Source organism: Magnolia sinica, chromosome 12 (assembly GCF_029962835.1).
Source record: "Magnolia sinica isolate HGM2019 chromosome 12, MsV1, whole genome shotgun sequence".
Taxonomy (NCBI): Eukaryota; Viridiplantae; Streptophyta; class Magnoliopsida; order Magnoliales; family Magnoliaceae; genus Magnolia; species Magnolia sinica.
The window spans coordinates 60846017-60874003 of record NC_080584.1 but is presented as its reverse complement, the minus strand read 5'-3'; the positions used below and the strand labels follow the sequence as shown (position 1 = coordinate 60874003).

The window sequence follows — 27987 nt, the reverse complement described above, 5'->3', positions numbered from 1 at the left end:
TGGATAAAGATGGCACCATAATATTGAAACAAAACCTATCATTTCCTTTCATATTTACATATTACAATCTGATTATTGAGACTATATTAAAAGAATCTGATATTTACAGGGTCATCATGTCACTAGAAACAGAATACCAACACTAATATCCACACTTACATTTTCGCAATTGACCCCTCTTATAAAATACACTGGCCAATAAAAGCCTCCTGGGAAATTAAAAGAATAGGTGCACATCCAATGAAGATCATCATGAACAGCAGCCAACGCTTCATCACCAGTCCTCTGTTATTCGCAGACGGAAAAAAAAAAAAAAAAAAACAAAGGAAAAAGGAAGCACACCTTTCAGATTCTAATCTTTAACATGACAAGTAACGCAAGCAACCATTTCCAACCAAAGAATTTCCCAACACGTGTATCCTCCAATAGATCCCGTCGCCTTTTACATGCCTTCCAATACCAATGTGGCATGAGTGAAAGAGTGGATCCATCCATCTGTGGGTCCCACCATGGATTGACCTTGGCCCAAGAATCCAGCAGGCTTGCTCATCAAGAGCCACAATGTCTGTACCAAACAAATTGATACCGTAGATAAAAAGAACTTGGCCAAGGTTTTGTTGCCACCCATTCATTTTGTAAATTGTGGCCCTACCTGATAACTGATACCGGGGATATGTATGATGGCACCCATCCAATAGATAGGGTATTCCAGGAGCACGTCTCATTACATATGAAGGTGTGTAGATAGTGTGTGCAAATCCACTTGGTAGACCCGATGGATAAGAATATCTGACCTGATAATAAAAAATGGGTCTAGATTCTGAATTTGGATATTCACTCAGGTTTGGATTCAAAACACCAGGTAATCAAATGGGTTGGTAATGCAGGGGCATTTTCACACCGGGCTCAGAGTGGGGTAGCCTGTGGGATGCAAGGACACACTCAGGGTAGGTGGCCCATGTGAAGCGGCCCATGTGAAGTGGGATCCACGAGGGGTTCGACCGAGTTCCTAACCCATGTGATATGGGGCCCGGGCTAAGAGATAAAGGGATTGATTCGCCACTCTCCATCAGTTCGAGCTTTTAGAGCAAGTGGCTAATTGTCCTGCATCAGTAGGGTATGGAACCTCTCAAAGTCAACTGCCCTGGACCCAACTTTTAAATGGTTCAAGTCTGGACCAACTAAAAAAGAAACCTGGAGCTATCTATCCAAAGAAAAGATGCAGTGGAGTTCTTAATAGGAAGTCTGTGGTAGACGGGGGGATTAGTAATTCAGCAAAGCCAACTTAGACCAACCCACAATTAAATCGGTTGGATGTACCTAGTCTAGATCCGATCCAACAGATGTTGACTTGGATCAGGCACAGACCTAGCCAAGATATTAATGGATCAAAATGATCCACTAACATGCTTGACTCATCGCCTGTGTTGCTGTGTTAATAGGATGCAAATGCATCAGCAGACACCCAACCTGATAATAAAAAATGGGTCAGGATCTGAATTTGGACCTGTCAAGTCGTATTTGTATATTAAAGATTGGCTGGTTATAGAGGAGAAAGGGTCTGAAAACTCTCAAACTCAACCAGAACCAATCCGTCTGGACCCAACTTTAAAATGGGTCTAGTCTGGATGACCCAAAAATGGACCCAATCCAACCCAATGTACACCTGGCCTTACAAATTCCTTTAAACTCTCAAACTCAACCAGAACCAATCCGTCTGGACCCAACTTTAAAATGGGTCTAGTCTGGATGACCCAAAAATGGACCCAATCCAACCCAATGTACACCTGGCCTTACAAATTCCTTTAATCTATGTAATTAGGGAAGTCAACTAAAATAAAGAGTTATCTAAACATAACATGTGGTAGGGCGCTTAACAGGAAGTCCACGCGAAACAGGGAATTAGAAATTGATCAAACCGAATTTAGACCCGACCCACAAATATATGGTACACATATAGATCCTCTTACTCAAGATCCAACCGAACTTATTTTGACCTCAATTAGACCCATACCTGGCCAAGATGTTAATGGATCAGATTTGAGGCTGAAAATCCTAACTCAGTTATTGAATGGGTAGCTAAGCGACTCGACTAGCTGCCCTCACTGTTTGCCAAGTTTGCTACGAAAGCATTGGTTCAAATGGGCGTTGCAAGTGTGTTCCACATATGAAATTTTTTAGCAAGGTATTCAGGGGGTTACCTTAATCCACCGCATTATCATCATCCACAAAGTAGGCCTCCATCTTCGGGCTCTCTGTGCTATTTACAAACTTGAGTTGAGCCTCCATCGTCGAGGTATCTTTGATATTTACAAACTCAAGCTGACTCTTCATTGTCGGGCCGTCCCTGTTATTTACAAAGCCCTTCATTGATTCTGTCAATGCTGGAAGATCACCCCAGCTGTTTTCGTGAATGCCATTTTGAAGCTCAGATACCACTGAAGTACCACATTCAGTCATGCCATCAAGAGAGCTGCAACTGCTTTGGCAAGAAAGTCTCCCATCTTCCGACAGTCCTGACTTCTGATGCAATAGTGTCCCGTTCCGGCGACTGTCTACTGGAGATATCCTGAACTAGGATGAAAATGGTTCAGATTATCTGTTTGTCCAAGTAATTCAGTGGAAGCTTATACAGAAACATGGACAAAACTGGAATTTAGAAAAGGTGAAAATAAACTTAAAGATGCTGGCATGGTTAGATACACTGGAGTAACTAATGATTAAGAAAAGGCTAAGAAAGAGGCTTTTCTAGTCAATAGCATCTCCGCTGAAACATGGCATACTTTTAGGGCAATTAGAACCATTGATTTGGTACGCCAACAAGTGAGAGTGGTTCACCATCAGGGATCCACACACACACCAACCCACACGCCATGTGTTTTTAAAAGAAAAAAAAAAAAATCAGAAAAAAAATATAATTTTTTTTTTTTTAGGAAGTAAATAAATACATTGTGTATGAAAACTTTCTCAAAATACTCACATAGATCAGTGGTGAGAGGGGAGCACTTTTGCCATAGGGAAACTGGGTTCAAATCTACACATGCAAAAGCACACGAGCAGCGTGGGTTGTAATGCTACTTGGGCACATTTTAGCACTTTATTAGGCACACTAGTGAATCATCACATGGAGCCTAAAGAGCCTAATCTTTTTGGAACTTGGTTCAGACCATCTGAACCACTATGCAATTAGGGAGCAAACCGTGTCTTGCCATGGGTTTAACCCACTGGTGTCTAAGCTTCTAGCCATAGCATTGGTTGAGCGTGTCTAACACATAATTGTGCACGTGGCATAGGTGACCAGTGTTTTAAATAGCGAATAGCATGTAGCATAGCGTTTGCCCTTCTAAAGGGTGAAGGTAAAGTTGCATGCTCTGCAGCATAAGCTACATGCTGCTTCTAGATTGTTTATTTAAGGTTGTGCTTGCTTGTGCCAAATTTCATGAAAATTCATGATATTTTACACCAAATCAGCCTGTTAATAATGAAATTTAATGACATTCGGTGCAAAGATGAGAGTTTGAAGACAATTTTCCATCTCCCTTCTTTTGCACTTGGTGGAATATCCAAAAAGGGCAGTAAATTTGTCTTAAGATATTAACTATCAAAGCCAATACTTGAACTTGCGAATCTGGTATTTTCATCACAAATTTCTTCATTTCCTCCATTGTGTAATATTTCCTCTTTCCAATAATTAAAACATTTTTTGTTACTTTAGTCACAATAGAGGCAATTCATTCCATTCAAGTGATGAATCAAGACTTTGCACAACTACATTATTTCCACAGTCAATTCTTCTCAAGATGGCAACATAAGATTATTTTCTTCCTGATAACTTTGAAGTTGTCCTACATCCTCGACAACCGATCTACCTTCTCTACCTAAGCCAAAAGACAACAATTCAAAAGATGTTAAGATGGAACGGAAGAAAAGAAAGGAGGACATCGTTTCCTGTACAAAGGTCATATCCTTAACGCTCTCTCCAATTCCATCTATAACTCATATCATAACCCTACGCTAAGGAACTATGGACAAAGTTAGATATATATATATATAAAACTGAAAAAGCCAGTGCTTCAAAAAATTTTATTGATAACTACGTTCTCTTCAAATTCAGCAATGATCAACTAATTTTCTTCCAAGTAGGGTTGTCAATAGGTCGAGCTTGGGCCAAGCAAAATCAACATTTTGAATAGGCCCAGCCCCAAACAGTTCAAAATCCGGGCCTAAGACAACCTCAAGCCCGACCCATTATCAACCCTACAAGCGAACTACAAAACCTAGTGGAGGACTCAAAAGATTTGTAGTACATATCTTCTTGAAGAATTCATCGTTGGTGTAGTAATTGCAAAGTTATGCTCATCGCAATTTGATTATAAAAAGAAATTGAAACATGATGAGAAGTACACTCTTAAAGGGCTTCAACAACATCTTAGTATAGAATAAGTCCAGAAACCAAGACAAGAGAAATGATGCTTCGAAAAATCTTTCCAAAGCAAATGTAGTGGAAAAAGACAAGCCAAAATATATCTTGTGCCATCAACGATAATATAGGGTATTTTGATTCACTGACTCTCATCTTCTATCATTCGAAAACATCATAGTTTGAGTCTAGGCACTTCACAACTAGCTCTTTGAGATACAAGTCTAGATCTGATTCTTGTGTCTGACCTTTTGTTTCTTCTTGTGCTAAGAAAGACGTGTATTCATTAGCACATCGTCTTCGCTTGTAGAAACACCTGAAGCTCTAACTTCTTTATCACCTAATGTGTCTGTGGATAAAGTAGAAATATACAAAGTGTACAATTCTTGGATTGCATCACGAACTTTGGAGGTTTTGCTTCCCGCCCTTTCAACAAAATAAATTTTCATGAAAATGAAACTAACCATGCCCATCTTGCACCGACGATCAAGAACAACAGCTAAGGCCATTAACAAATGGCATTCGTCTAAGTACTTATTGAACTTCATTTGCATACCACTTACCATCAGTTGTAGAACACTTGGACCCTCACTAGCACTTTTTTTGAGCTTCTTTAATCTTCCAAAGAGATAGAAAGAAAAGATTTGCAGTGGAATAGTTATTCCCAGATAAAATCTTTGTGCAGTTGTTAAAAACTTTAAGAAACTTGTGAACTTGTTTCGCTTTATTCCAATCATCTTCTCTAAGCAACCAAGCATATATTGTGTCACGTGCCACGTATTCAGAGAATGCAATATCTAATTCCATGTCTGAATCCAACATTTCAAAAGTCAAGTTTCAACGTGTGTATACATCTAAGTTCAACGTTTTCTAAGATTTCACATTCAAACGTTGGATTATATCACCCCAAATACTCAATTTTGAAGGTGACCCCCTTATATATTTTACACTCACTTATGTTCTATATAGTGAGGTCAATTGTTTTCAACCCTTGTACAATCAGGTTTAGTATATGGGCACAACATCAAACCTGGAATATTTTTCCCTCAAAAAATAAGTTGTTGGTTGCCTTGAACTGATTACGTAAAAACAAAATTATGTTGTCATTTGCAGAGGCATTATCCAAAGTTATCAAAGATATTTTGTTTTCAATGCCCCATTCTTATAGACAACTCTAGATGCAATATGAAATAACCAGATCAATTTTATTTTCTCGCTTACATACATCTTCATGCACTCTCGCTTCATGGTGACGCGGGAGGCCTTCTCAACTTGAGAATTAACGTATTTACAGAATAACACGAGCACTTTGTTCTCTATCATTCTAAATGGTTTTTCTTTGACAATCATTAATCTCCCCCTCGTAGGATTCTTAGTGTACAATGTATTACAGTAAATACATTTAATCTTCATCACACCATTAACCACCACTTCCTTAATTCCAATTTAAGTGTCACGCCGACATTCCGACAGCATCTTCCCTTATATCTCCAGAAATATTAATCTAGCATTTGACAACGAAAACAAGTGTAGAAAATATTCCAAAGAGAAAGGGAGAGATGAACTGGAACTAGTGTATGCATTAAATTTGGAATAAACGAAAACATTACAATCTATTCAACCTTGAACTGTACAAAAATGAGAGAACTTGAGGATTTCTATGCCACCAAAAGAACACTATATCTATGCTTGGCTATATAGAAATGCTCAAATGGGCAATTGATTATCATATACTAATCAATTCACAGTTCACTAATCAATAATCAATTCACAATTCATAATCAATAGAAATCAATATCACTAATAAAAAATTCACCAATAATAATCAATAATTCATTAATCACAAATTCACTGATAATAATCAATATCACCAATCAATTCATCAATTCGCAAATACAATAATCAATTCACAAATTCACAAATATACTAATCAATTCAAAATTTTACGAATATACTAATCAATTCATAAATTCACAAATATACTAATCAATTCACTAATACATTCATAAATATATTAATCAACTCACTAAGGTGACCGGATAGTGACAAACTGAGGGTTACCGTGTTTTGCTCAGGTTAGGTAACCGGACAGTGAGGGTTGAGTCTGTGCAGAAGCAAACGGTCGGGCAGGGGGTTAGAGGCGGACAAGAGAGATCAATTTACTAATCAATTCACTAATACATTCACAAATATACTAATCAATTCACTAATACATTCACAAATATATTAATCAATTCACTAAGGTGACCAGATAGTGACGAACTCAGGGTTACCGTGTTTTGCTCAGGTTAGGTGACCGAATAGTGAGGGTTGAGTCTGTGCAGAAGCAGACGGTCGGGCAGGGGGTCAGAGGCGGACGGGAGAGATCAATTCACTAATCAATTCACAAATTCACAAATATACTAATTAAACTGCTAACAAATTCACAAATATACTAATCAATTCAAAGGTGACCGGATAGTTCCAGACTGAGGGTTACCATGTTTTTCTCGGGACTATGGTCGACCGAAGAGTGAGGGTCGAGTTTGTGTAGAGGCGGATGGCCGGGCAGGGGGTCAGAGGTGGGCGGGCAATGGGGGTCGAGTCTATGCAGAGGCGGACGGCCAAGCAGGGGGGCCAAAGGCAGACATGCAAGGCGGACAGTTGAGTAGGGGGCCACAGGTGAACAGTCGAGAGCAAAAGAGATTGAGAGACAGTAAGAGAGAAATTGAGAGAGAGAGTCAAGAGCGGGGCCAGAGTCGAGAGGTGAGGCGGACACTGAATGGGTGGCTAGGCGATGGTGGATGAGCGAGAGTAAGAGAGAGAGATTGAGAGAGTCAAAAGCAGAAGGCCAGAGGCGAGGCGGACGGGCAAGGCAACTTGTCTGGTCGAGAGGAGCGTCGCAAATCGAGTCGACTGGCGAGACGGTTGAGGCAACTCGGCGAGTAGGAATGTGTTAAGAAGAGTGGTGGGGTTCAAATTTTAGTGTTAGGGCGAATGAAAAAGGGTTAGCCATCCTTAAGGACTTTATATATATAACCCTCAAAGAAACCCTAAAACCCTTTACTAAGCATTTTACTAAAAGCTTCAACAACCACAATGAAGAGAAAGGGGGAGAGGGGATCCCCCTGACGCAGACCCTTAGACGAACTGAAAAATCCAAAAGGAGATCCATTCAAAAGGACTGGGAAGCGAGCCATGACAAGCCCGCATCCACCCTCTCCAATTGACACCCAAACCCCAACCTGCCCAACATGAAATCTCGGAAGTCCCAATCATCGTGATAATAAGCTTTCTCAAATGAATAAATACATTCATGAGCAAGAAGAGCTACAAATAATTTGTCGATTGGCAATAAGCATGCTATGGAAAGAGAAAATGACCAAGGACATGACCGATCTAAACCTTTGAGTGAGGACCTTAGCAACAATTGTTTAAGGGCCATTGATCAGATTGATGAGGCGGGAATCTTTGAGAGAGGAAGCTCCTTCAATTTTAGGGATGAGAACGATGAACAAACTATCCATTTCCGGTGATAACTTACCTGAATCAAAAAAATTAGACACAAAACTGAGAACCACCCCCTTAACGATATCCTAAAAATTTTGGAAAAAGGCAAAGGGGAACCCGTCAGGTCCCGGGGCCTTGTCCCAATCAAGATTAAAAAAACTGCTTCTTTGCCCTCTAACTTAGAGACTGGCTTTTCATTTGTTTCTGCATCGGACGTAAAAATTTTGTTAAACTTTAAATTTTCCAGCAACGGACAAACCCAAACGACCTTAGAAAAAATATCAGAATAGTACCTAATGACTTTTGAGCATATCTGATCATTTTTCTCTAAACATTTACCATCAACCCATGAGGAGGGAGATTCTGTTTCATCTTGCCCAGGCATTAACCACATTATGAAAATATTGCATATCTATCCCCCTCACTAAGCCACAAAGCATGCGAACGATGCGGTGATTTAATTTCATCCACTTTCAATCTTTTGTTGAATTTTGCACATAATGCCTTCACTTTCACAGTCTCGGTCCACTTTGGTATCAAGCATATGGATGGCGTTGAGAATACAGTCCAGCTCTGCACCTCTCTAATCAAAAACCCCCTTTCTCCAAGCTTTCAATTTTTCTTTTAGCCCCTTGAGTTTCCAAACCAGTTGGAACCCTGTTGATCCCTGAACATCCATGTTTCTCCATCAACCAGCCACCATATCCTTGAATCCTTCGACTTCAAGCCAAACTAGCATGAAACAAAAAGGTTACGATCATTGTTGTCGAATCGCATATGCGATCATGTGCGATCACATATGCGCATACGCATCTGCAATTGTGCAATCGCATATTTTTTTTAATTTTTTTTTCTGAAAAATTAAACAAATATTTTATACATATATATATATGGGAAAAATTCAAAAAATTGTCAAAAAATATAAGAAACTGAGGAGAACTTTTCTAAGTTAATAGATAACTAATTTTACATATCTAAAATACATTTGAGAGAATAAAATCAATTTAAACAATGAATTAAACATCAAGTCATCCACATTTAACAATATAGTTAACAAGAAGTAACAACAAAACCAACAAGCTATTTATTTATTATGGTAGAAAATCAACAAGCTATCTTCCTTGAAACTTGAAAGTGCTTGAATCTTGATCTTCCAACTTCCAAGAGAGAAGGAATGTAAGAGAGAGAGAGAGATTAAGATCACTTGGAAGTAGGAAATACAAGAGAGAGGGAGATTAAGACCACTTGTAATTAAGAAATGTAAGAGAAAAATAGAGTAAGAGAGTTTTGGAGTGAGAATATTGCAAATGGAGGAGATTTGGAAGCCTTTTTATAGACAAAATGTATTTTTTTACAAAAATAAAATAAAATAAAAATTAAAATTCAATGTGTCGTGGCCAATATGCGATTGCATATTTTCGCATATGCAACATATGCGATCGCATATGTGCCAGATCGTATATGCGATCTGCATATGGATATGCGATCGCATATGCACATATGCGATCGCACATGACAACAATGGTTACGGTCCCCAATTATCTTCCTTAACCTCAAGCAAAATTGGACAGTGGTCAAACACTGGTTTGGGAAGCCCTCTTTGAACCACCCTAGGAATCTAAACAACCAAGACTAAGAGACAAGGAACCTATCCAACTTATACATGGCCAAGCTCGATTGACCATTAGACCAGGTAAACCGCACCCCACTTAGAGGTAGATCGACCAATTCCTGTTGCTAGACCCATTGAAAAAATCCCCTAATGCTGTTGGAGATCTTCTTACCCATGAATTTTGCATTGATGAACCGAACTACATTGAAATACCCACCAAAATATTGGGGAAGATGCCATTTAGCCCCTTCTTCTGACAACTCCTCCCAAAAATATTACGGAAGGGAAGGCTGGTTAGAACCATAGACTCCAATGATAACCCAACGAAACAAGGACCACCACCCATGCAGCCCAATTGAAACCTTTGCGGCTTGAAACAAAATCGACCAAACGTTGGTTAACATCCTGGACTTTAGACTCCTGCAAAATGATAACATCCGCTTTAGATTTCCTACAAACTTACCTAACCTGGAGATTTATGTGGGAACTCCCTAAACCCCTGACATTCCAAGAAAAAAATCTTTATTGGGGAACAATTCTCACCCCTCTACCCTTTTTGGAATCCCTAGGAATAGCCTCATCTCCCTCGGAACCAACAACCCTAGACTTACCTTTAACCATTTTTAATACCTTGCTTGTGACCCTAATTTATAAACGCTAAACACCCGCATAATCCATTGTAGCCAATGACCAATGCACTGACTGTAAAAAGTGGTAGAGTACATGACTAAGGACATTTGCAAAGGCAGCGGTGTCGCCCTTCCATCTTTTTCTGAAAATATTGCCCTCAGATAACAAGGTTGCCTGAGCCAATACATGTGTGAAGCCTATACCCGTGCCAATATCACACAGGTGTCCAAGATCTGCACTTTCTGTGAGGTGAACCACACCAGTTAGATTTCCTGGTTCAAAATCTCAATTTTGCACTCCTTTGGTGGGCCATAGTGTACACAAAACAAATAGATGATTAGAAGGAAATGATTTAGTATGTTCATTTTGTACGTTGCAGAGTTTTCGGTAGCGTACACTACGAAGCATGTAGCGTACGCTATGTAGCTCAAACGCTACATAGCGTACGCTTGTAGCGTGTGGTCCATGTAGCGTACACTACGACACATGTTGCGTACACTATGCACATGTAGCGTGTTTCTCAGGTTAGCTTTCTCTACCAACAACTTAAGTATTTTTTTAAGTTTTTTAATATATTAAGTTGCATGCATATTTCAAAGTGGTGGTGACTCGTATTGACCATAAATGGCTGTCCATATGGCTAATCTGGACCATCCAAACTGTGCTCCCAATTGTGGATAGATGATATATAGTTTTTTACACCCATCTGATTATCCAAACCCTTTGATTTTGGATATCAAAGTTCAGGGTTGGAGAAGCTTTGTTTGTTGTAAATGGTGGCAGACTCGCAAGATATAAGAGGCTTTATAACTTTAAAGCCTTTAGGAAATGGGTTCTGAAAACCCTCTTTTCTCCTGCCGCAGAGCTTCCCAGCCCCAAAAATCTGAGAGCTCGATTCTCTCAATCTGCATATCCTTTTCAAGTGAAACTTTATGAGTTTGATCAGCCTTAGCAAAGGAGTCTACGGCTGGAATTTCAGAGCATTTGGACGAAAAACAAGTGAGAAATCAGAGATCCCTCATTTTACGTCCATGCAGTGGTGGCATTCCAATTTTCGATTTCTGCTCGATTTTGAAGATATTAAATCTATCTTTACACCTATTGGCCTCAGTTATTTATATTTATTTTAATTTTTATGATAAAATGATTGATATCTCTTAGATTTTCACTTTTTTCACTTTTTAAACTGTTTGGTTGCCTTTTTCATTTTTATTTTTATTTTTTCATTTTTCTTCCCTGTTTTGTTGCCTTTTTAAAATTTTTAAAATTTTTTTCGCTAGAAAGTTGGAAATGGCCTGTTTTAATGTTGACTATGTTGTGTACAGCCACTGTTCAATTTTAGGACTGACATTTTTTTTCATTTTTCTTCCCTGTTTTGTTGCCCTTTTTTAATTTTTGTCATTTTTGTTCCGCTAGAAAGTTGGAAATGGACTGTTTTAGAGTTGATTGTGTTGTGTACAGCCACTAATCAGTTTTAGGACTGACTGACTGAGCTCTTCTGTGTTTGGTTAACTTGTAAAGTTGGGTTTTTAGACCATACTTTCAGTTAGTGTTAACTGTTACTTGTTTAGGGCTGACTAACTGTTCAGTTAGTAGTTGTTACTTGTTAGTTACTTGTTGACATCCTATGCCTTACTCTTTAATCTTCTTTGCTATTTTTATATTTATTTATATTATTTATCCTATTTTAAATTATTTTAATTTTAAAAAAAGTATCATGTAGCTTGCGCTACACACTACAAAGGGCTGAATGCTATGCTATACGCTACACACTATTTAAAACACTGGTACATTGAAGCATGCCTGTAGAGAGAAGTGCGACAATGATGTAGAGTGGGTCGCGGACACTTTCATGTCCAAGATGGATCAGAGAAGGCCCGATCAGAGGCAGAGGTTATCAAGACCATCAGAACCTTAAAACAGGCATATCTCGCAAATCAGAATGAGTTACTCGACGTACCATATATGATTTTGGGGTAGGAGAAGCTACTTTAGCCAACCAACCCGGCTATGCCGGGTTGCCCACGCTGAATTTGCAAGATTTCATCATATCGACAGTCAAATTCCATGTTTAATTCCGTTTTTACTATAAATAGTAAGTTTTACTTTGATTATAACTCTTCATCCATTGGGCTTTAGGAGTTGCACCCAACATGAAAAGTGTTTAGAAAAATTAGGAGAATAACGTGGTCAAGCCACATAGAATACTTACTATAAATAGAAAATTTACTATTTATAGTAAGTTACGAATTTTTGGGAGTTTTAGTTATAGTTTAATTCCTAAAGTCTTGGTATCCCTATTTAAAGGGTTGTAGACTCATTTATTTGATCTATCAATCAATCAACAAGTTTCTTTCATATATTTTAAAATTATTTCTATTTCTTTTCCTCGTGGATTCGAAAAGTCTCTATGAGGAGTACAGAGAAGCTCCGTGGATTTGGAGTAGTTATCCTTGAGGAAGACGGTGATCAACCTCATCACGTTCATCCCTGTGTCAGACAAGGGATCTAACTAGTGTGGCCCATCTAACAAAAAGCTTGGATCTCGTGTTTGTGTGTCATATTGGTACATGTGACTGCACATGGATGGGCAGGGGCCTCATGCCTATTTCCACCCAAAGCCATGTAAGTTCTATACATCCCTCTTTATTGTGATCTGGATTCTGAACTGTCAATCTGATAGTCCCACCATGCAACTAGATCACATACTACTTTTTGGCACGAGCATTGCAAAATGGCCAAGAGAAACAGTCAGCTTAATTTGTTTCTGGGGCAGTTTAATGGTGACCAGCCACGTATGCCTGAGGACAGTGACCGAAAAAGGAAGAGGGAAAGAGGAAGTACAAGGCAAACTATAAGGTTCAAATTGGAAGAAAAATTGTTGTTGTTGTTGTGAAATTACACCAGTTCCGATACCTCGACTCAGTGTGCTGTATGGAAGGGTACACCTGGTAATGGGTTTGGATCAAGATCTTACTTTTGGAGCCAACAAAAAGCATTAAGGACAAAAACATGATTTTCCCACAAAATATACAGTGATCAGACTTTTTTGGTCATCAAATTGGTGAACAAGAAAAATGATGGAAAGATACGAAAAAGTTGCTCAAGAAAATAGAGCAACAGCCCCTCCTCAACAGGCAAAATGGTTAACAGTCCTAACCCTTCGATCTTTTGGTCTTTCTCCCTTGGAAGTGAACAGTTATTGTACATGTTTCTTAACTGTCTATTTGTAGTGTCACTGCCAGTCAGTGACATTCCTACTTACTGACAATCTCACACAGGCAAAATCATAAAAATCATGAAAAGGTAAACTTGGATTCCATGTCAAATTGCACTTTTAGTCACAAACTAAGTTGACAATATTACCAACATATGTAAAATGTATGAAATAAATATTGAACCTTTATAATATAAACACCCATGTAATCAATATTCCGATGAATTTGATAATTAAACCAACAACCACACTTGTACCACTAAAGCCTCAATTGATATGATGGTGTAATAATATGCATATTTGAAGGAGAATAATTGTGCAAATGATGCTCAGAGTGATTCCCTAAGTGTCTGTTTGGATTGTGGTAAAAGAAAGAAAAGTGTAATGATGATCCAATGATAGATTGCCTTGGCTGTCATGAGCACTATTGAATAAGGATTCCCATGGATTCCATTTTTGGGAGTCTTATTTGGATAGCATGTGAAAATCTCATGTTCCTATCACAATGGCCACCTTGTATTTTATGCGTGAGTATTTGACCATAGAAAAGGCTAATGATTTGTTATTTTCAATCTCACTATTTCCTTTGCCATCCAAACAACACGAAAGGTCAGAATAATGAAAAATCCTAAAGTTTTCTTTTTTCTTCTTTTCCCACAATCCAAACAGGCCCTAATCGTAAAATTCGTGTGACATGGGATTCTAAGAATGACATGCTCAGAGAGCAGTTGTACTTTGTTTGACTGAAAGAACCACATTGCTGGAACAGTCTGCTGAAAAAATGGATAATTTCTAAAAACTTTTAATTGGGGGGATTTTGTGGGTGTGGGTGTGGGTGCGTGAGTGGGTGTGGGTGCGGGGTTAAGAAATTTCCAAAGACTATCGAAGTACAAACTGTGTTGAACTGGTAAGAATTGGCATGAACCATTGGACAATTCGCCTTGTAGAAGAAGCTGTTAAATTAAAATTTAAGAGAAAACTTTGATTCTCTGGCAGAGTGTGATGGATGATAGCAGACACTTAGAAATTGCATATAGCATAGAAGTAATTGAAATTAAATTGTCCTATTTCAATAAATAATGGTCCACAAATCAAAGGCTAGTATTGTTCAACCAACCTGATTTTGGGACCATTACTTAGTACAAGAGGGTTGCACAATTTGCTCAGTTAAAGTAAATGTATACCATGTGCATAATTTCTGTGTGCCTGCATATGAAGCATCATACTATCCTAAAGTATCAAAAAACTCAACAAAATGTCATGTGTCCGGTAAGGAGGGGAACCTTGATTAAGGTTGAAGTGCTTGAAAAGAGTATGAGCGAAAAACATAAAAGGACTTGGATCTAGGTGGCTAGAAGGAATATAAAGGTTTTGTATGCTTACTGAGGATAGGGCCTTAGGTAAGAACGATTCCCGAAATGGGATTTTTAAAGACCACGATCATGATCATTATCGTCATCAAGTCATATGAAGCCATGGTTTGATGGTAACCTTCCACTTCTCCGGTTCGGTCTCTATTGCCATCTTTTAGACATTGGTCAAAGAAGTTTGCTAAGACCCCACAGATGTATAACAGTATAAGGCACACCATCTGCATGACACCACATGAGTCAACATCATAGACATGTGGAATATCCAAGCCATCCATTAGTTTCAAACTTTTTGCGAAAAAAATTGAGCTGGTAAATTCGTGAAGTTGGCCACAATGTTAGAAACAGGTGGACGGGCTAGAAAACTTTTGCCAATTTTTTTCCAGCTGTACATTTTTTTGTGAATCTTAACCCACCTGGCTAATCGGCCCAAATGATTTTTTGGACAGGGCATCAACGTAGTGAGACCCCTTGGATGGATGGTTAGGATCTTATACCTATATGCCATGCTGGCGTATGTGGTATCATGTACATCAGCTGCCTTATACACGTGTGTGGGCTTAGCAAAGCTCTTGGTCAAAACCATGCAAATAAGATCAACAACAATAAAAGGAAAACCATGATAGGGTCATTGGGGGGGGGGGGGGTGGAGGGTGCGGAAAAATAATCTTATCTTGTGATTCTCATCATTCCAAGTGCATTTCATGCATTCAGCAAAGCATGTAAATTCACAAGCCAATGTGTATCATCATCATAATCTAAGCCAATACCTACTAGTTTGGGTTGGCTTTTAATCGAACCACACAAGTCAATGTGCATCAAAAACTTAAACGTTTTTATAAGAAAATTTGTCTAAATTAGTTTGGCTCACAGACGCCAGTCATCCAATTCAAAATGATCTCAAATCTTCCAAACATAACGTTTTTGCAAAGCTTGCAAAGCTTAGGGAAGACAAATTCACAGTCCACCTATATCAGTTGGAAGAGATGAATCTATGGTCAATGTTGGTTTTTTCTCTTTATGGATGGTTGAAAGCTCAGTTTTCCAATATCAAGTGTAGGTTACCGAAGAACATCTACCATGACAGGAAAAGGAAATGAAATATGAAGACAATGCATACAGAGGATAGTGATGCACCTTGATTGTTGAAACTTGGGAGGTTGGAGATAGTCAAAGACAGGTACCAAATCTTTCGAACGAGTTTCAACTGTACATGTAATAACTCTTTCTATTTCAATCTCCCCACCTAAAACAATCTCATCGCATGCTTTCTTGGTGTTCATCATCATCACTTGAAAGTATACCTGGAAAAGTGATTTTAGAAGAGCAATACAAGGTATATCTGAAAGTAGAGGATTTTTGGGGTCATGAGCCTAAAGCAATTCATAATTTTGCAGTCAAGTGAGTTGGTCCGATGAGCCCCACCATGGATGGGGATGCCTCAAAAGAATCTCAGGTTGGAATATCCAAACTCCTCAATCAGCAGCCGACAAATAGATAGTTTAAAATAGAAATGAGAGATCCACATTCAATGAAAAGAAAAGTATAAATATCCCATAGGTAGGATCATCCAAACAGGAGGTTTTTGGCGCACCCATTCATGGTGTGGTCCTGAGTCTCAGCATCCTTTAATTCCTCATGAGAGGAGATGGACCCATTATTTTAAATTCTAAACACCTCCTTCCTCCAGGAACACCAAAGTTACCTTAGATTTTGCCCATAAAGGGACACAAGCCTGGTGCATCTGCAACTCAGCCTCCGAAATATACAAGTGATTCTTTTCCTCATACTTCACTTTTCTGGCCATTCCATTATCAGCAGGATGGACACCATTCGCCCTTTTCATTGCTTTTGGAAAAAGCTTGCTATTGTCACCATTTCCATAAACGTCAATATTATCCTCCCACTCTCTTCTATTCTTCCTCTGACAAACATCCCATTTCTGAAGAGCCTCAACAACCAACCTCACGTCAGTATCCAGAGCTGACTCATACAGAACAGAGCTTAATCCAGAAAAATCAGTTAGCAAATCTTCCCCAGTAGATGGACGCAATACGTACTGTATCACACAACCCAGTGGGGAGAACACCAGCAGGTGGTACTTCGTCTTCGATGAGCTGGTATCTGGATGGGCACCCTTACCCTTGCAGTTGTGGAAGGCCGACGCAATAGTCCCAGAAAGAGAACTTACCCTTCCGGTTGCAGCTGCTGCAGCACCAATTACGGCACCTCTCCAACCATTATTCCCGTTCTGTATTCTGCTCACAACAGATAGGGTGACTGGGGGACCAGATGCACAAAGAGGCTGTTGGTTCGACTTTGATAGACCTGAGCTGGCAGGTGGCCAATGAGCAGTGGGTTTTGTCATGGGGCCTATTCCATTGATAACATTGGTCAGGCTGGAGTCATTTTGAATATTGATGGTCCCTCCTGAAGGCGATATTGCAAATAAATGGCTCGTTCCCCGTGAGGAACTGATCATAATACATTGGCTGTCATCACTGAAACTGATGTCTTGGATAACCTGATAAATATGACAAACAAAGTAACATATGAGAACTGACCAGGTACTATATATCGTGGATAGACCATGCCCTGTAATCTTCCCCAAGGGACAATTCTAACACATCAATAGGTCACCCTCACACAATTAAGAAAAAAAATACTGCAACAGTCCATGCTCAACAGAAACTGGCCGAGGATTGGACAGCTAGGATCTCCTAATCTAGAAGTCTTGGTGCATGGTCCATCACAGCAGTGCCTAAGATCAATCATCGGGATCATCCAAAAAAAAAAGGCCCCACTAGTACATACTCGAGGTCCAAGGATATTATGCACGCAATTCTTCTACAAGTCAAATGGGTATACGTACCGCATTTGTCAGGCCACGTTGCAGCCTGTAAAGATGCACGTATGATCCAGCAGCATCATATCCCGATGAGTTTCCAAAGGGAGAGGGCGTAATTCGAAAAACATTGATATTATGACCCTGAATAGAAGCTGTCACCAGTAACATCCCACTGGGATCGAAGCATAATGCTGCGATGGGACTCCTATGAGCCCTGAACTGAGAAACAACAGATTTGCTAACAATGTCTCTGATGATGACCTGCACAAAATTAAAGAATCTCTTAACCACAACACTGCTAACAAATAAAAGCCGAGAGAAAACTGTCTACTATTTTAGCACAACAGAAAAATGTAGCAAGCACTTCAAAATAGGTAAATAATAAGTGCACTGATTTTCAACCAAAAAATAAAATAAAAATAATGTCTAAGAGCCAAAATCTTAGACAACATGTAACAAGGACTTGAGCTCAACGCAAAAAAGAAACATCGCACTGCCTTAAGATTAATAATTTGATAAATAGAGATGATGAATATTGCAAGGCCTCGTGTATCTATTTATGACGGGGGAAAAAAAAACAAGGGGTCATTTGGTTCCCTGGAATCTTAAGTGGTCATGAATCTGTTTCCAAGAAACAGATTCCCTGTGAAAGAGATTCAATGTATGATATTTGGGTGCAAGGGTATCGACTCTTAGAATCCAGGTTTTGCATTTGGATATTGTGAATTGGGACAAGTCAGACATACCCTGTAACAGGTCAACCTGTCCTGCCTTGGACAATTCGCACTAATAACACCGAGCCAGACTGATTCCGGGGGGGGGGGGGGGGGGCGGGTGACCCTCCACAGGCAGGGTTATAATATGGCCCCCTGCAAAAACCAGTTTGTGATACCGATTTCAACCCATACTTTAAACCTGGCTCCTAATACAATTTGGACTTTTAGTTTAGTCGAAGTCTTATTTTAATTTTAATTGTGCTCATTGTATGGGAGAACAGATACTGGTGAGTTGTTCGCACAAATAGGATCATATTCATCTTCAAAAGGATTGCATGTACTTAGACCTATTAATAGACATGTAGGAAATTTAGTCAAAAGTCTTATTTTAGTAGTGCGTATTTTATAGGAACAGAATTTTAGTTCTTGGATAAGATTAGGACTACCAGTCTACCACTGTTGATGTTCACACCATTAGGATGGTATCCATCCTTGAACCAGAACTTGAATTGGCTAGGGGCGATTCTCAAATCACCGGCTCTACTATACCCAGATAGAGGTTTAAACCACATCAACAGTGACCTATTAATAGACATTCAAAGCAAGAACTACACCAGATTTTATAATTATTTGATAGATTGCTTATTTCTTGATTTCCCTGTGTGGCAAATTTGTATCTAGTAGCAACATGCCCATTGGTGCAATTCCATTGGGCTAGATGGATCAATTCCGCATGATTATCCTCTGTTTGCTGTTTTATCTCTGCTTCAATGCATCTTGAAGAAGCATTGGATTTGTAGATCAGTACATATTTCCAGACTTCTCAGTTATACTGTTCTAGTTATTCTTTTTGTGCATCACTGTGATCATCAGATAGAGGAGATATGCCCAGCCAACAATGGGCCCACCAAATATCGGCTTAGATTACACAAAGGTGGGCACCATCTGTACCATTGCTTTGTCAAACATTAAAAAAATAAAATAAAATAAAATAGACCATACATTGTCATAAAATACACTCTTAATTTGTATAGCAGAGGCTAGTAACTAATGACAAGAAGAAACGAGTGTATGTTCTCAAAGTTAAAATTGCAAAGAAGAAAATAGGCCAAAATATGCATGTAGGGTCAGCTACCACATATCTTATGGCAGTGAAACCAAGAAATAGCGCATACCATTCCAGCATTTTCAGCATTGGCCAAGTGACCATTGATGGGTCCATTTGTTTTGAAACTGTGACTCCTGGATCTTATAGAATTATTTCGCTCAGGTAGGAGCTCCGAGCAGTACCTTGAGAGCTTCTTATAACCCATATCTCCAAGGTTCACCATACCAGCTGCGAGTTGCTTGCTCGACTCTTTAGCATAGTGTGCAACCAGTCTACCATTTGAAGGAGAAGTGAACAAACCTGGAGTGGGAGCCAAATGCTGTGGACTGACGCGGCCCATATTCGGCACTGCAACTGGAGTTCCAGTGTAAGCCAACCACCTGGGGCCCATAGCAAGTGGCCCATAGCCTATACCTCCACAACCAACACATCCTGAGACTATAGGGTATGTAAGAATTGTATACTCCCTCTCTAGTGTCACAGCATCAAAACAATGTATCTGCAATAGTAATCACTTTGTCAGATCTATAGATGCCAAAACATGTCAAGGCTAGCATTCAGCCCTTCCTAAAGGGTGATGACTCACCACCATGGCTATACACGCCCATTAACCCAGACCACCTAAATTGCCGGCCATCTAGATGGAGCATAGCCCAAAAAGTGGCATTTATCATATGACCTTAAACATCTTATATTGGACATTGAATTTGGATGGCTGACCATTTACCCTTGAACTGTCAATTGATGGTTATGATTGAATTTCAGGATGTGCCCCACCAACAATACGGGCAACAATTTGTATGGTCTGGATTGAAATACATTTATACCATATGTATCCTTAGATTCACCACCATTTAAGAAACAGTAAAATTTTTCCACAGTAGTCTAGCTCTATAAATATATCAATAAAGAAATAAAAGCATGCAACTATACGTACCTGAGCTGCTAGCAAAACAGCCACAACTCGAGGACTGCACCTTACTGAGTAAACAGCTGTTCTGAATTTTAGATCATATACATACGAATGAGACCTCAAGGAATAAAACTGAACGAATGTAGGCACGGAACTCCCATTTCGTGCATCATGGCAACTAGCAACAGTACCATTGCAAGGAGATCCAGGCTGGTCGGGGATATCACCGCCACCAGATCCAGATCCATCTCCAACAACAATCAGCAATGGACGAACATCCGCGAACTTATCTTCCAATCTCTTTGATGCTAATGGCTTCGGTTGGATTTGCAAAAACGAAACAGGGCCATCTTGTCTAGATACCAGCTCGCACCAATCATCAGCCTCCTCAACATCCCAAACTTGGAAGCCAGATTTGTAACCTAGCAAAAGAACTTGCCGAAAAATGTCTGCCTCACATTCTAACTTTTCAAATGCAGCCCATTGCACCTTTCACGAACATATGGAAGGCAACATGAGTCATGAATCATGATTGCAAAGGTAAAATGCTTGAAGGAGAAAAGTCCAAAATCAAGAAATCAGACACACACAGAACACAAGTGCATGCAATGTTAACTGTGTATTCCATACATGCAAGCCTCAAAAGTACAAAGATTTGAACACTAGAGATAGATTTAAAAAAATATAAAAAAAAAATAATAATAATAAATTGCTTCTGTGACTAAATTAACTTCAGAAGCGACATCTCTGCACATTTCTCATCTCAAAAGATACAGCTTTATTAGCTGTGGGATTATATAGAAAAGACACAAACTTCTCTAGGAAGGAAAGTGGTATGACCCCTGAACTAAAATGGCTGTTGCTGAAACAATCTGTGAAGTCCATTTAATGAGAATAAAGGGTTACGTTACAACTGCTTTTTCTTTGGATAAAGGTAACAACTAACAATTGCATTATTGCCTCTAAATTTCCAATAATCAAGTGCAACAACTAGGAGGCTTGCTATCTTTCAGAAATAAAAAATGATAAATAACCAGGAGGGCTCGCTAATCCTATACAAGTGCCTTAACTCCACTACATGAGCAGATGTGGCACATAGGTGCAAGATCCAGGCCATCCATCAAGTGGGTACCAACATGTAGATGCGCCAAACCAAAAGTCAGGTGCCATCATGTGGGCAATAGTTAACCGAAACAAATGTACTCCAAGATTTCTTCAGACGTTCATTTCTTGTAAACATTGTGGCTGGCATGGTGACAGGACCTTCCTGATTTACTGGACCAGCAAAACTACAAGATGGTAATGACTGATGGACGGCTTGGATCTTTGGCAAATTGTATTAGTTGCCTTTGACATATTCTGCATTGTCAAAGAATCTGCCCACATATACCTCAAGTTTCAGAACCTTAAAAGAAAATAAAAGAAAAGCTACCATTCCAAGGTTGTGATGGTTGCCCTGGATCATGTATTGACATATTTAGTTGAAAAACGAGAATTCAATGTTTCCAACCCTCAAAACCCAGATATTGTTGCACAAACACTTCTAAAACGTATATTTAAGCTGTTGCAATTAACAAGCTCAAGACTGGACCTTGACATGGGCCACCAATCGGGTGTTCGCCAATTATCTTGTCCCTTCTACCAGCCATGCAACCCTAGCATTAATTGGTTGAGTCTAGCATTGTTGCTCTGAAAAAAGTAGGGTTCTCAAAGCAAGCTCATGCTTTGAACACATTAGCATGGGATAACATGAGAGGGTTCAGTCCTATTATGTTGGCATGGGATACACCTGCTCCAACTTCCAAGAGCTCAGTTAAAAGAGGAAGGTCCAATCTTAAAACTTTTTGTCAATCTACCATCTAAAGTCAACCCCTAATTGCCATGAGAGACTAAGATGATGTGAGAAGATAATGAAACACTTCTAAAAGGTAAGAAAGAAGACATTCTTCCAATCCATCCCATCAAGACACCGCCACGTTCAGACTGTGTCTGTGTGCGCGCGTGCGAGCACGCATATGAGAGAGAGAGAGTGAGTGAGAGAGAGAGAGAGAGCACAATGTTTTAAATATCATTATCGCGTGTTGTATCGCACCCTTGGGGAGCAGATAAATATCGGTTATCGCATGGGATATATCGATTGTATTGCGTAATGTATTGTTGTTGTTGGGAAACATGGGAACAATGGGAAATTGGTCGAATTCTTCAATGAAACTTTAGGATTTGTTGAAAAAGACATTAATACACTCTTAGAAATCAAAACATAACAAAAAAAAAGTATACATAATAGGGGCTTCCTATGTATGGGGTCCTAATACATGTGTTTTCCAACTGGACTGATGCGAGTATATTCAAAGTTTATTCATATAATTTATAAACGCAAGAAGACGTGTATGGAAACACAAGCAATACATTCAATAGCAAAAGAAGAATCACTAGATCAGGTTACATGTTTAATTTTGTGTTTGGATACAAAGATTGCAACTGATTTGTGAGAAATTGAGAATTTTTTATTTTTCTCCATTTTCCGCCGCCTGACCCATCTCCCCCAAATCTCGAAATTGAAGTTCCAAATCCATGATTTTTCATGGAAAACATGGAGAATCATAGATTTGTAACCATTTGACACTAGTTTAACGTGATTTACAACAAAAACATAGATCGAAAATTGAAAATACTCACTGGATCGAATTGGCGGGATATATCGGCACTACATGTGCGTTTCGTATCGCACATGTGGGATACAAGATATATCGTGGGATATATCGGCTGATATCGTCGATATTTAAAACACTGATAGAGAGAGAGAGAGAGAGAGAGAGAGAGAGAGAGAGAGAGAGAGAGAGAGAGAGAGAGAGAACAACTTGCACTGTTTACAAATTCACCATGGGACAACCAGTCTCATCATGTTATAAGTCGTGTTAGCAAATCTCAATTGATGCCACCAAACAATGAGCCTTAAGAAAGCCTAGAGTCCACCATAAGGTTTGTCCAAACATTGGAGTGGGCTCCACAATCTATCCAATCAATTAATCAGAACCCCAAAAAACTATCCAATCAAATATTTAGGCCCCATTGTATGTCCAACCAAAGATCTAGACTATAGAATCTGCCTGGACAATTTTCTGCACTCCTGATGGTGGCTCTAGTGATCCCTGGGCCCCACAAGTTGGTTCAACTGATCTATGGGCCCAAATAGTCCTAACAACTAGAGCCATTTTCTGTAGTAGCAACCAGTTAATCAATTGCCTATTCAGTAAGTTTACCCTTTCCATTTTCTTCACTTATATTTGGGGTCCACTTTTTTGGTACCAAGCGATGTCAGAACATGAAGCTGGTTTGGTTTGAAAGCCTACTGAGTTACTTTCAAACAAGCCCAAGATCATACGGTTCTAACATGAATTCAGGCAGTTATGATCCATTTATGATAGGTCACCAGACCAAATTCATTGAGCTCCATATTCCAAACCTAGTTTTTTTCCAACTGATTCAAAGTTACATTGCAAATAAATTCAATTCTTCAATTGCAGCCCATGAATTTGCCAAAACCCATTCCTTAACTCCACCTAAATTGCTATTTTTATTCCTCAAGAATCTGTCAAAGCTAACAAATTCTCAACTGCAAACCAAAAGTTTGGAGCTTGCCAGGTGTGACAAAAATCTGATTTTAGAATGTTTGAACAGAGAACCTCGAATAAAAGTTGGGGTAACTTTGTCAGTAATATGAACAGATCCCACCAATCAAATGACTGCAGCCTGTGAAATCTCAAATTGCAAACCCAATTGGAATCAAATCCAAATACAAACCCAGAAACTAAGGGAGCGTTTGGATGCCTATTAGTTCTCTAAAATGTAAGTGACTTATAGGTAAATCACTTACATGTGGTTTGGGAGGGGGGATTCAGTTGTAACCAAGTGACTTACAACCTGTAAGTCACAGGTAAATCTTCCCTGCAAGTTACATGGCTGTATGGTTGGATTTCCTTTACCTGTAAGTTGCTTATAGGCCAACAGCTGGAAATTTGAATTGAAAAGTTGGAATGGGGAAACGCGGCAGTGAAGGCCATCAATGGCTACCTACTGGACAGAGCAGCGATGAAAGTGTAACAGAGAGGGCAGCAGGTAGGTCATTGATGCTCCAACAGCTTCCAACCGGCCATTGATACTCTCACTCCACCCATTACGGCATCCAACAGCTGGTAGCTAACTATTGCATCACGTCCTCTCTCTCTCTCTCTCTAGGTGAGCTTCGATCCCCTTTTCCCTTTTTTTTCTCTTATTCTACTCGTTGGGTCATTTGGAGTTTTTTGGGGATGATCTACGAGGATGTGACTGTGGGGTTCACCTTTAATGTTAGTGTTGTATATCCAAGTTGTCCATCAATTTTGCCAGCTCTTTTTTTGGCATGGGCCAAATATGAAGCAGATCAAAATCTCAGGTGGACCACACCACAAGAGAATGGTGACTTCTTGTGGGCCACAGAAGTTTAGGATCAAGCTGATATTTATCTTTTCCTTTCATCCAGGTCCGTCTGATCTTAATGACAAGTGTGTTGGCAAATAAACATTATGGTGGGGCCTAAAATGTTTTAATGGAGGGCGTTCAATCACCACTATTTCCTACATTGTGGTCCACCTAAGAATCAGATTTGCTTCACTTTTTAGCATCAACTCAAAAATTAGCTGGCAAAACAAATGGACAGTGTGGATATACAGCACAGACATCAAAGTGGGTCCCATCGTCTGGCTTGTCTGTGTGATCTTTTACTTAAATGACCAATCTTCAGGTTTAGGCCCAACCTGCTTTGGGCTGGATTCAACTATATGCAGACCATTCATCTAGTTACTATTAGTCATTGCTTGAAAATCAGGCAACGGATCGTAACTATGCAAATTGGACAAACCCCACTATGTTGATCCAACCATATGTATTCCGTGGTCCAAAAATTAGGCCTGGTCATTTGTTGGGCCTAAGCAAAAAACAAACAGGTAAAGGAGAATTGATCAATGGTCTACATTCATTATAGATGAGCAGCCCACTTGAAGCTTGCAACCTGATTTTTGGTCCATGACGCATACAATGTAACATGCCTAATGAACTAATTGCTTTTGCATTTTGGAATTAATTTCAAAACACCTATAATATGGAGCAGTAACTTAAGGTAAGCAATGAGGAAACTAAAAATATTAGTAATCAATCCAAACATATGTCATACAACTACAACATGAGATAATATTAATATTCAATTCCATAGGCTTAGAATGTGTCATGCTCATACCCTTACCCATGAATAATGGGTGCCACAGCAAGAAATGGGTTCTATGATAAAAATAAATATGTCCAAGGGTAAGGAATCATACGATAAACCATAAAGCAAATGTGGTGCACTTGAAAAATTCATTCCAAGATGCAAAAGAATGATAAAAATACCTATAATGCCATGTAACATGATTACCACATATAAGAGGATTTTTTATTACTATTATTTTTTTTGTGCCATGGAGATTCAAGATATCTGGGATTCAAAAATGAAACAAAAAGAACTTCATAATAGTAAGTTCACTATCAAAGTATTAACATTTCATACTTTAAAGATTATGGGTGCACCTAAGCACACTCATGGAGAATGAGGTCTGTCAACAAGATTGAAGCATGAAAAAACAACCATGCAATATATCCTTAAAGCAGGAATGCTAGCAGAAGTTTAAAAAAATATATGCTATCATGAGACCCAAAGGATCTTGGAATCATACAATTTCAAAATAGGAGTTACATCCCAATCAGAAGTAAGCATTTTAGGAAGTTTTCTTTAGAACTCTACTCCTTCCATACATTCCAATGTGGGTCAAGCAAATGAGATCTAGGATGTTTATCAAGCATGTATGCGCCATGGCTTGCAGGCCTCAAGTGAACCACTCATCTATAATGAATGTGGACCATTGATCAATTCTTCCTTACCCGTTTGTTTTTCTCTTTTTTCCTTAGACCCAACAAATGACCGGGCCTGATTTCTGGACCACGAAACATATATGGTTGCAATGCCATTTGTAGGTGTGTTTCTCCCTTCCACCTTTTGAATTCAAATTTTCATTCATTAGGCTGTAACTTGTAGGGAAGATCTACCTGTAAGTGACTTATAGGTTGTAAGTCACTTAAAGATGAATCCCCCATACCAAACACCACCTGTAAGTGATTTAAGTGTAAGTCACTTACATTTTAGAGAACTTACAAGCATCCAAATGCCCCCTAAGCTAAATCCACATCTAAAATCTCATCCAAGTAAGCACCCATCTACGCCGAGGATTCCTCTCCAACCAAAACTCACCTTAGAAAGGAAACTATATCCCAATTGATCCAATCACAGAATCTTTCATCAACCCAATTCCCAATTAAGAATTTTTATTCCTTATTTCCCTCTCCACAACCAAAGACACAAAACCGAGCAAACCCATCAGCCTACTCTCCAATCAACCCATTTTTCCATTTCATAATTTAAATTGCTTTCTTAATTAAGAACCAAAAACAATTAAAAGTGCATATATAGTTTGTGACGACAAAACAAATAAAATTCACCCAATCCAAATTTCCAAAAACACGAATTCAACCCAGTCAAGAGAGGGAGAGAGATCTTAAAATTCACCTGATCGCGGCCCACCTCTTCGCCCCGATCCACAATCGAGGAGGCAACAGACACCCCGGCCGACCGGACAGTTGATGCCACGCTGGACGCGCCAGACGACACAACCCTCAAGTAGCCCGATATCGCACGGAATGAACTTGGAAAGAACCCGTTACTCCTCGCTGCTGATTTCGGCCCGCCCGACTGCGATCGCGGCCCATCATTCGTCATTCCCATATCCCCAAAAAAGAAAAAAAAAAAATCAAAGATGGAGATTGATTCTAATCCAGAAAACGGTGAGACGATTCCGACCATAAGCGCAGGCTGTTTCTTTTTCTCAGACGCAGAAAAGAAACAGCCTTCAATCCACAATCCTTAGGTTTCAGATCGCTTCTCCATCACTCTCAATTGAGAAAAAAGCAAAAATGAAAATATTCTCTTTTTTCTTTTCCTTTTTTATTCTTAGGGTTTTATAAGTCCCGAAAAAGCTTATAGAGCAATTCGATGAAAGATGGTGTTCTTGGTTTTGGGAGAAACTTTCGAAAGAAGAAGCTGTTTTGCGGTGTAATGTGAGAAAGGGGTAGGTTGGGAAAAAAGCGCGTATTTTTTCTTCTTCTTGTTTTTAAGAGATGGTTTTCGTCGGAACAGGATAATACTAACTCTTACGTTTCCTGGCGGCGAACGACACGCACACGTGCGATCATGGAGATTGCTTACTGAGTAAACTCTGTGGGGTCCACCTTGATGTATTTTTGTCTTATCCACGCCGTCCATCCGTTTCAACAGATCATTTTGGAGAATAATCCGAAAATTAAAAAACATCCGAACCTCAAGTGGGCCACACCAAAGGAAACAGTTTGCATTGAATGCTTACCGCTGAATTTTTATTGGGGCCACGGAAGTTTTGGATCTAGCTGATATTTGTGTATTCCCTTCATCCATGTCTGTGTGACCTTGCGTGTCCTTGTGAATAGGTTTGATGACAAATAAACATCAAAGGTTTCAACGATGGTCATCATTGTCCCCGCTGGTTCATGTGGTGTGGTCC

The 27987-nt window shown here is 39.4% G+C and overlaps 1 protein-coding gene across 4 annotated transcripts; it reads right to left on the bottom strand.

The window, feature by feature from the left end:
- Window positions 1-23: 23 nt before the first annotated feature.
- On the bottom strand, window positions 24-27552 carry LOC131221471 (autophagy-related protein 18f-like). 4 transcript variants are annotated; one of them, XM_058216732.1, is made up of 8 exons: window positions 26961-27550; window positions 20348-20812; window positions 19478-19909; window positions 17611-17847; window positions 16444-17262; window positions 15876-16042; window positions 2202-2569; window positions 24-285 (listed from the first exon to the last, which is right to left on the bottom strand). In XM_058216732.1, the coding sequence occupies exons 1-7, from the start codon at window positions 27252-27254 to the stop codon at window positions 2203-2205; spliced, it is 2781 nt and encodes a 926-aa protein (XP_058072715.1). In that variant the 5' UTR covers window positions 27255-27550; the 3' UTR covers window positions 24-285; window position 2202. The 4 variants fall into 4 exon arrangements, 2 of the variants coding, with proteins under 2 accessions (XP_058072715.1, XP_058072716.1); XR_009159297.1 differs by lacking the exon at window positions 24-285 and adding an exon at window positions 8249-8641 and having other exon boundaries at window positions 2437-2569; window positions 26961-27552; XR_009159298.1 differs by lacking the exon at window positions 24-285 and adding an exon at window positions 8249-8641 and having other exon boundaries at window positions 2442-2574; window positions 26961-27552.
- Between the last annotated feature and the right edge of the window lie 435 nt (window positions 27553-27987).

Coding starts and splice junctions, on each gene's coding strand:
- LOC131221471 (XM_058216732.1), bottom strand. CDS start 27,254: ATGGTCGGAATCGTCTCACCGTTTTCTGGATTAGAATCAATCTCCATC. Junction 20,813..26,960: donor AAGAGGTGGGCCGCGATCAG/GTGAATTTTAAG, acceptor TGTTCGTGAAAG/GTGCAATGGGCTGCATTTGA. Junction 19,910..20,347: donor CTGTTTTGCTAGCAGCTCAG/GTACGTATAGTT, acceptor TTACTATTGCAG/ATACATTGTTTTGATGCTGT.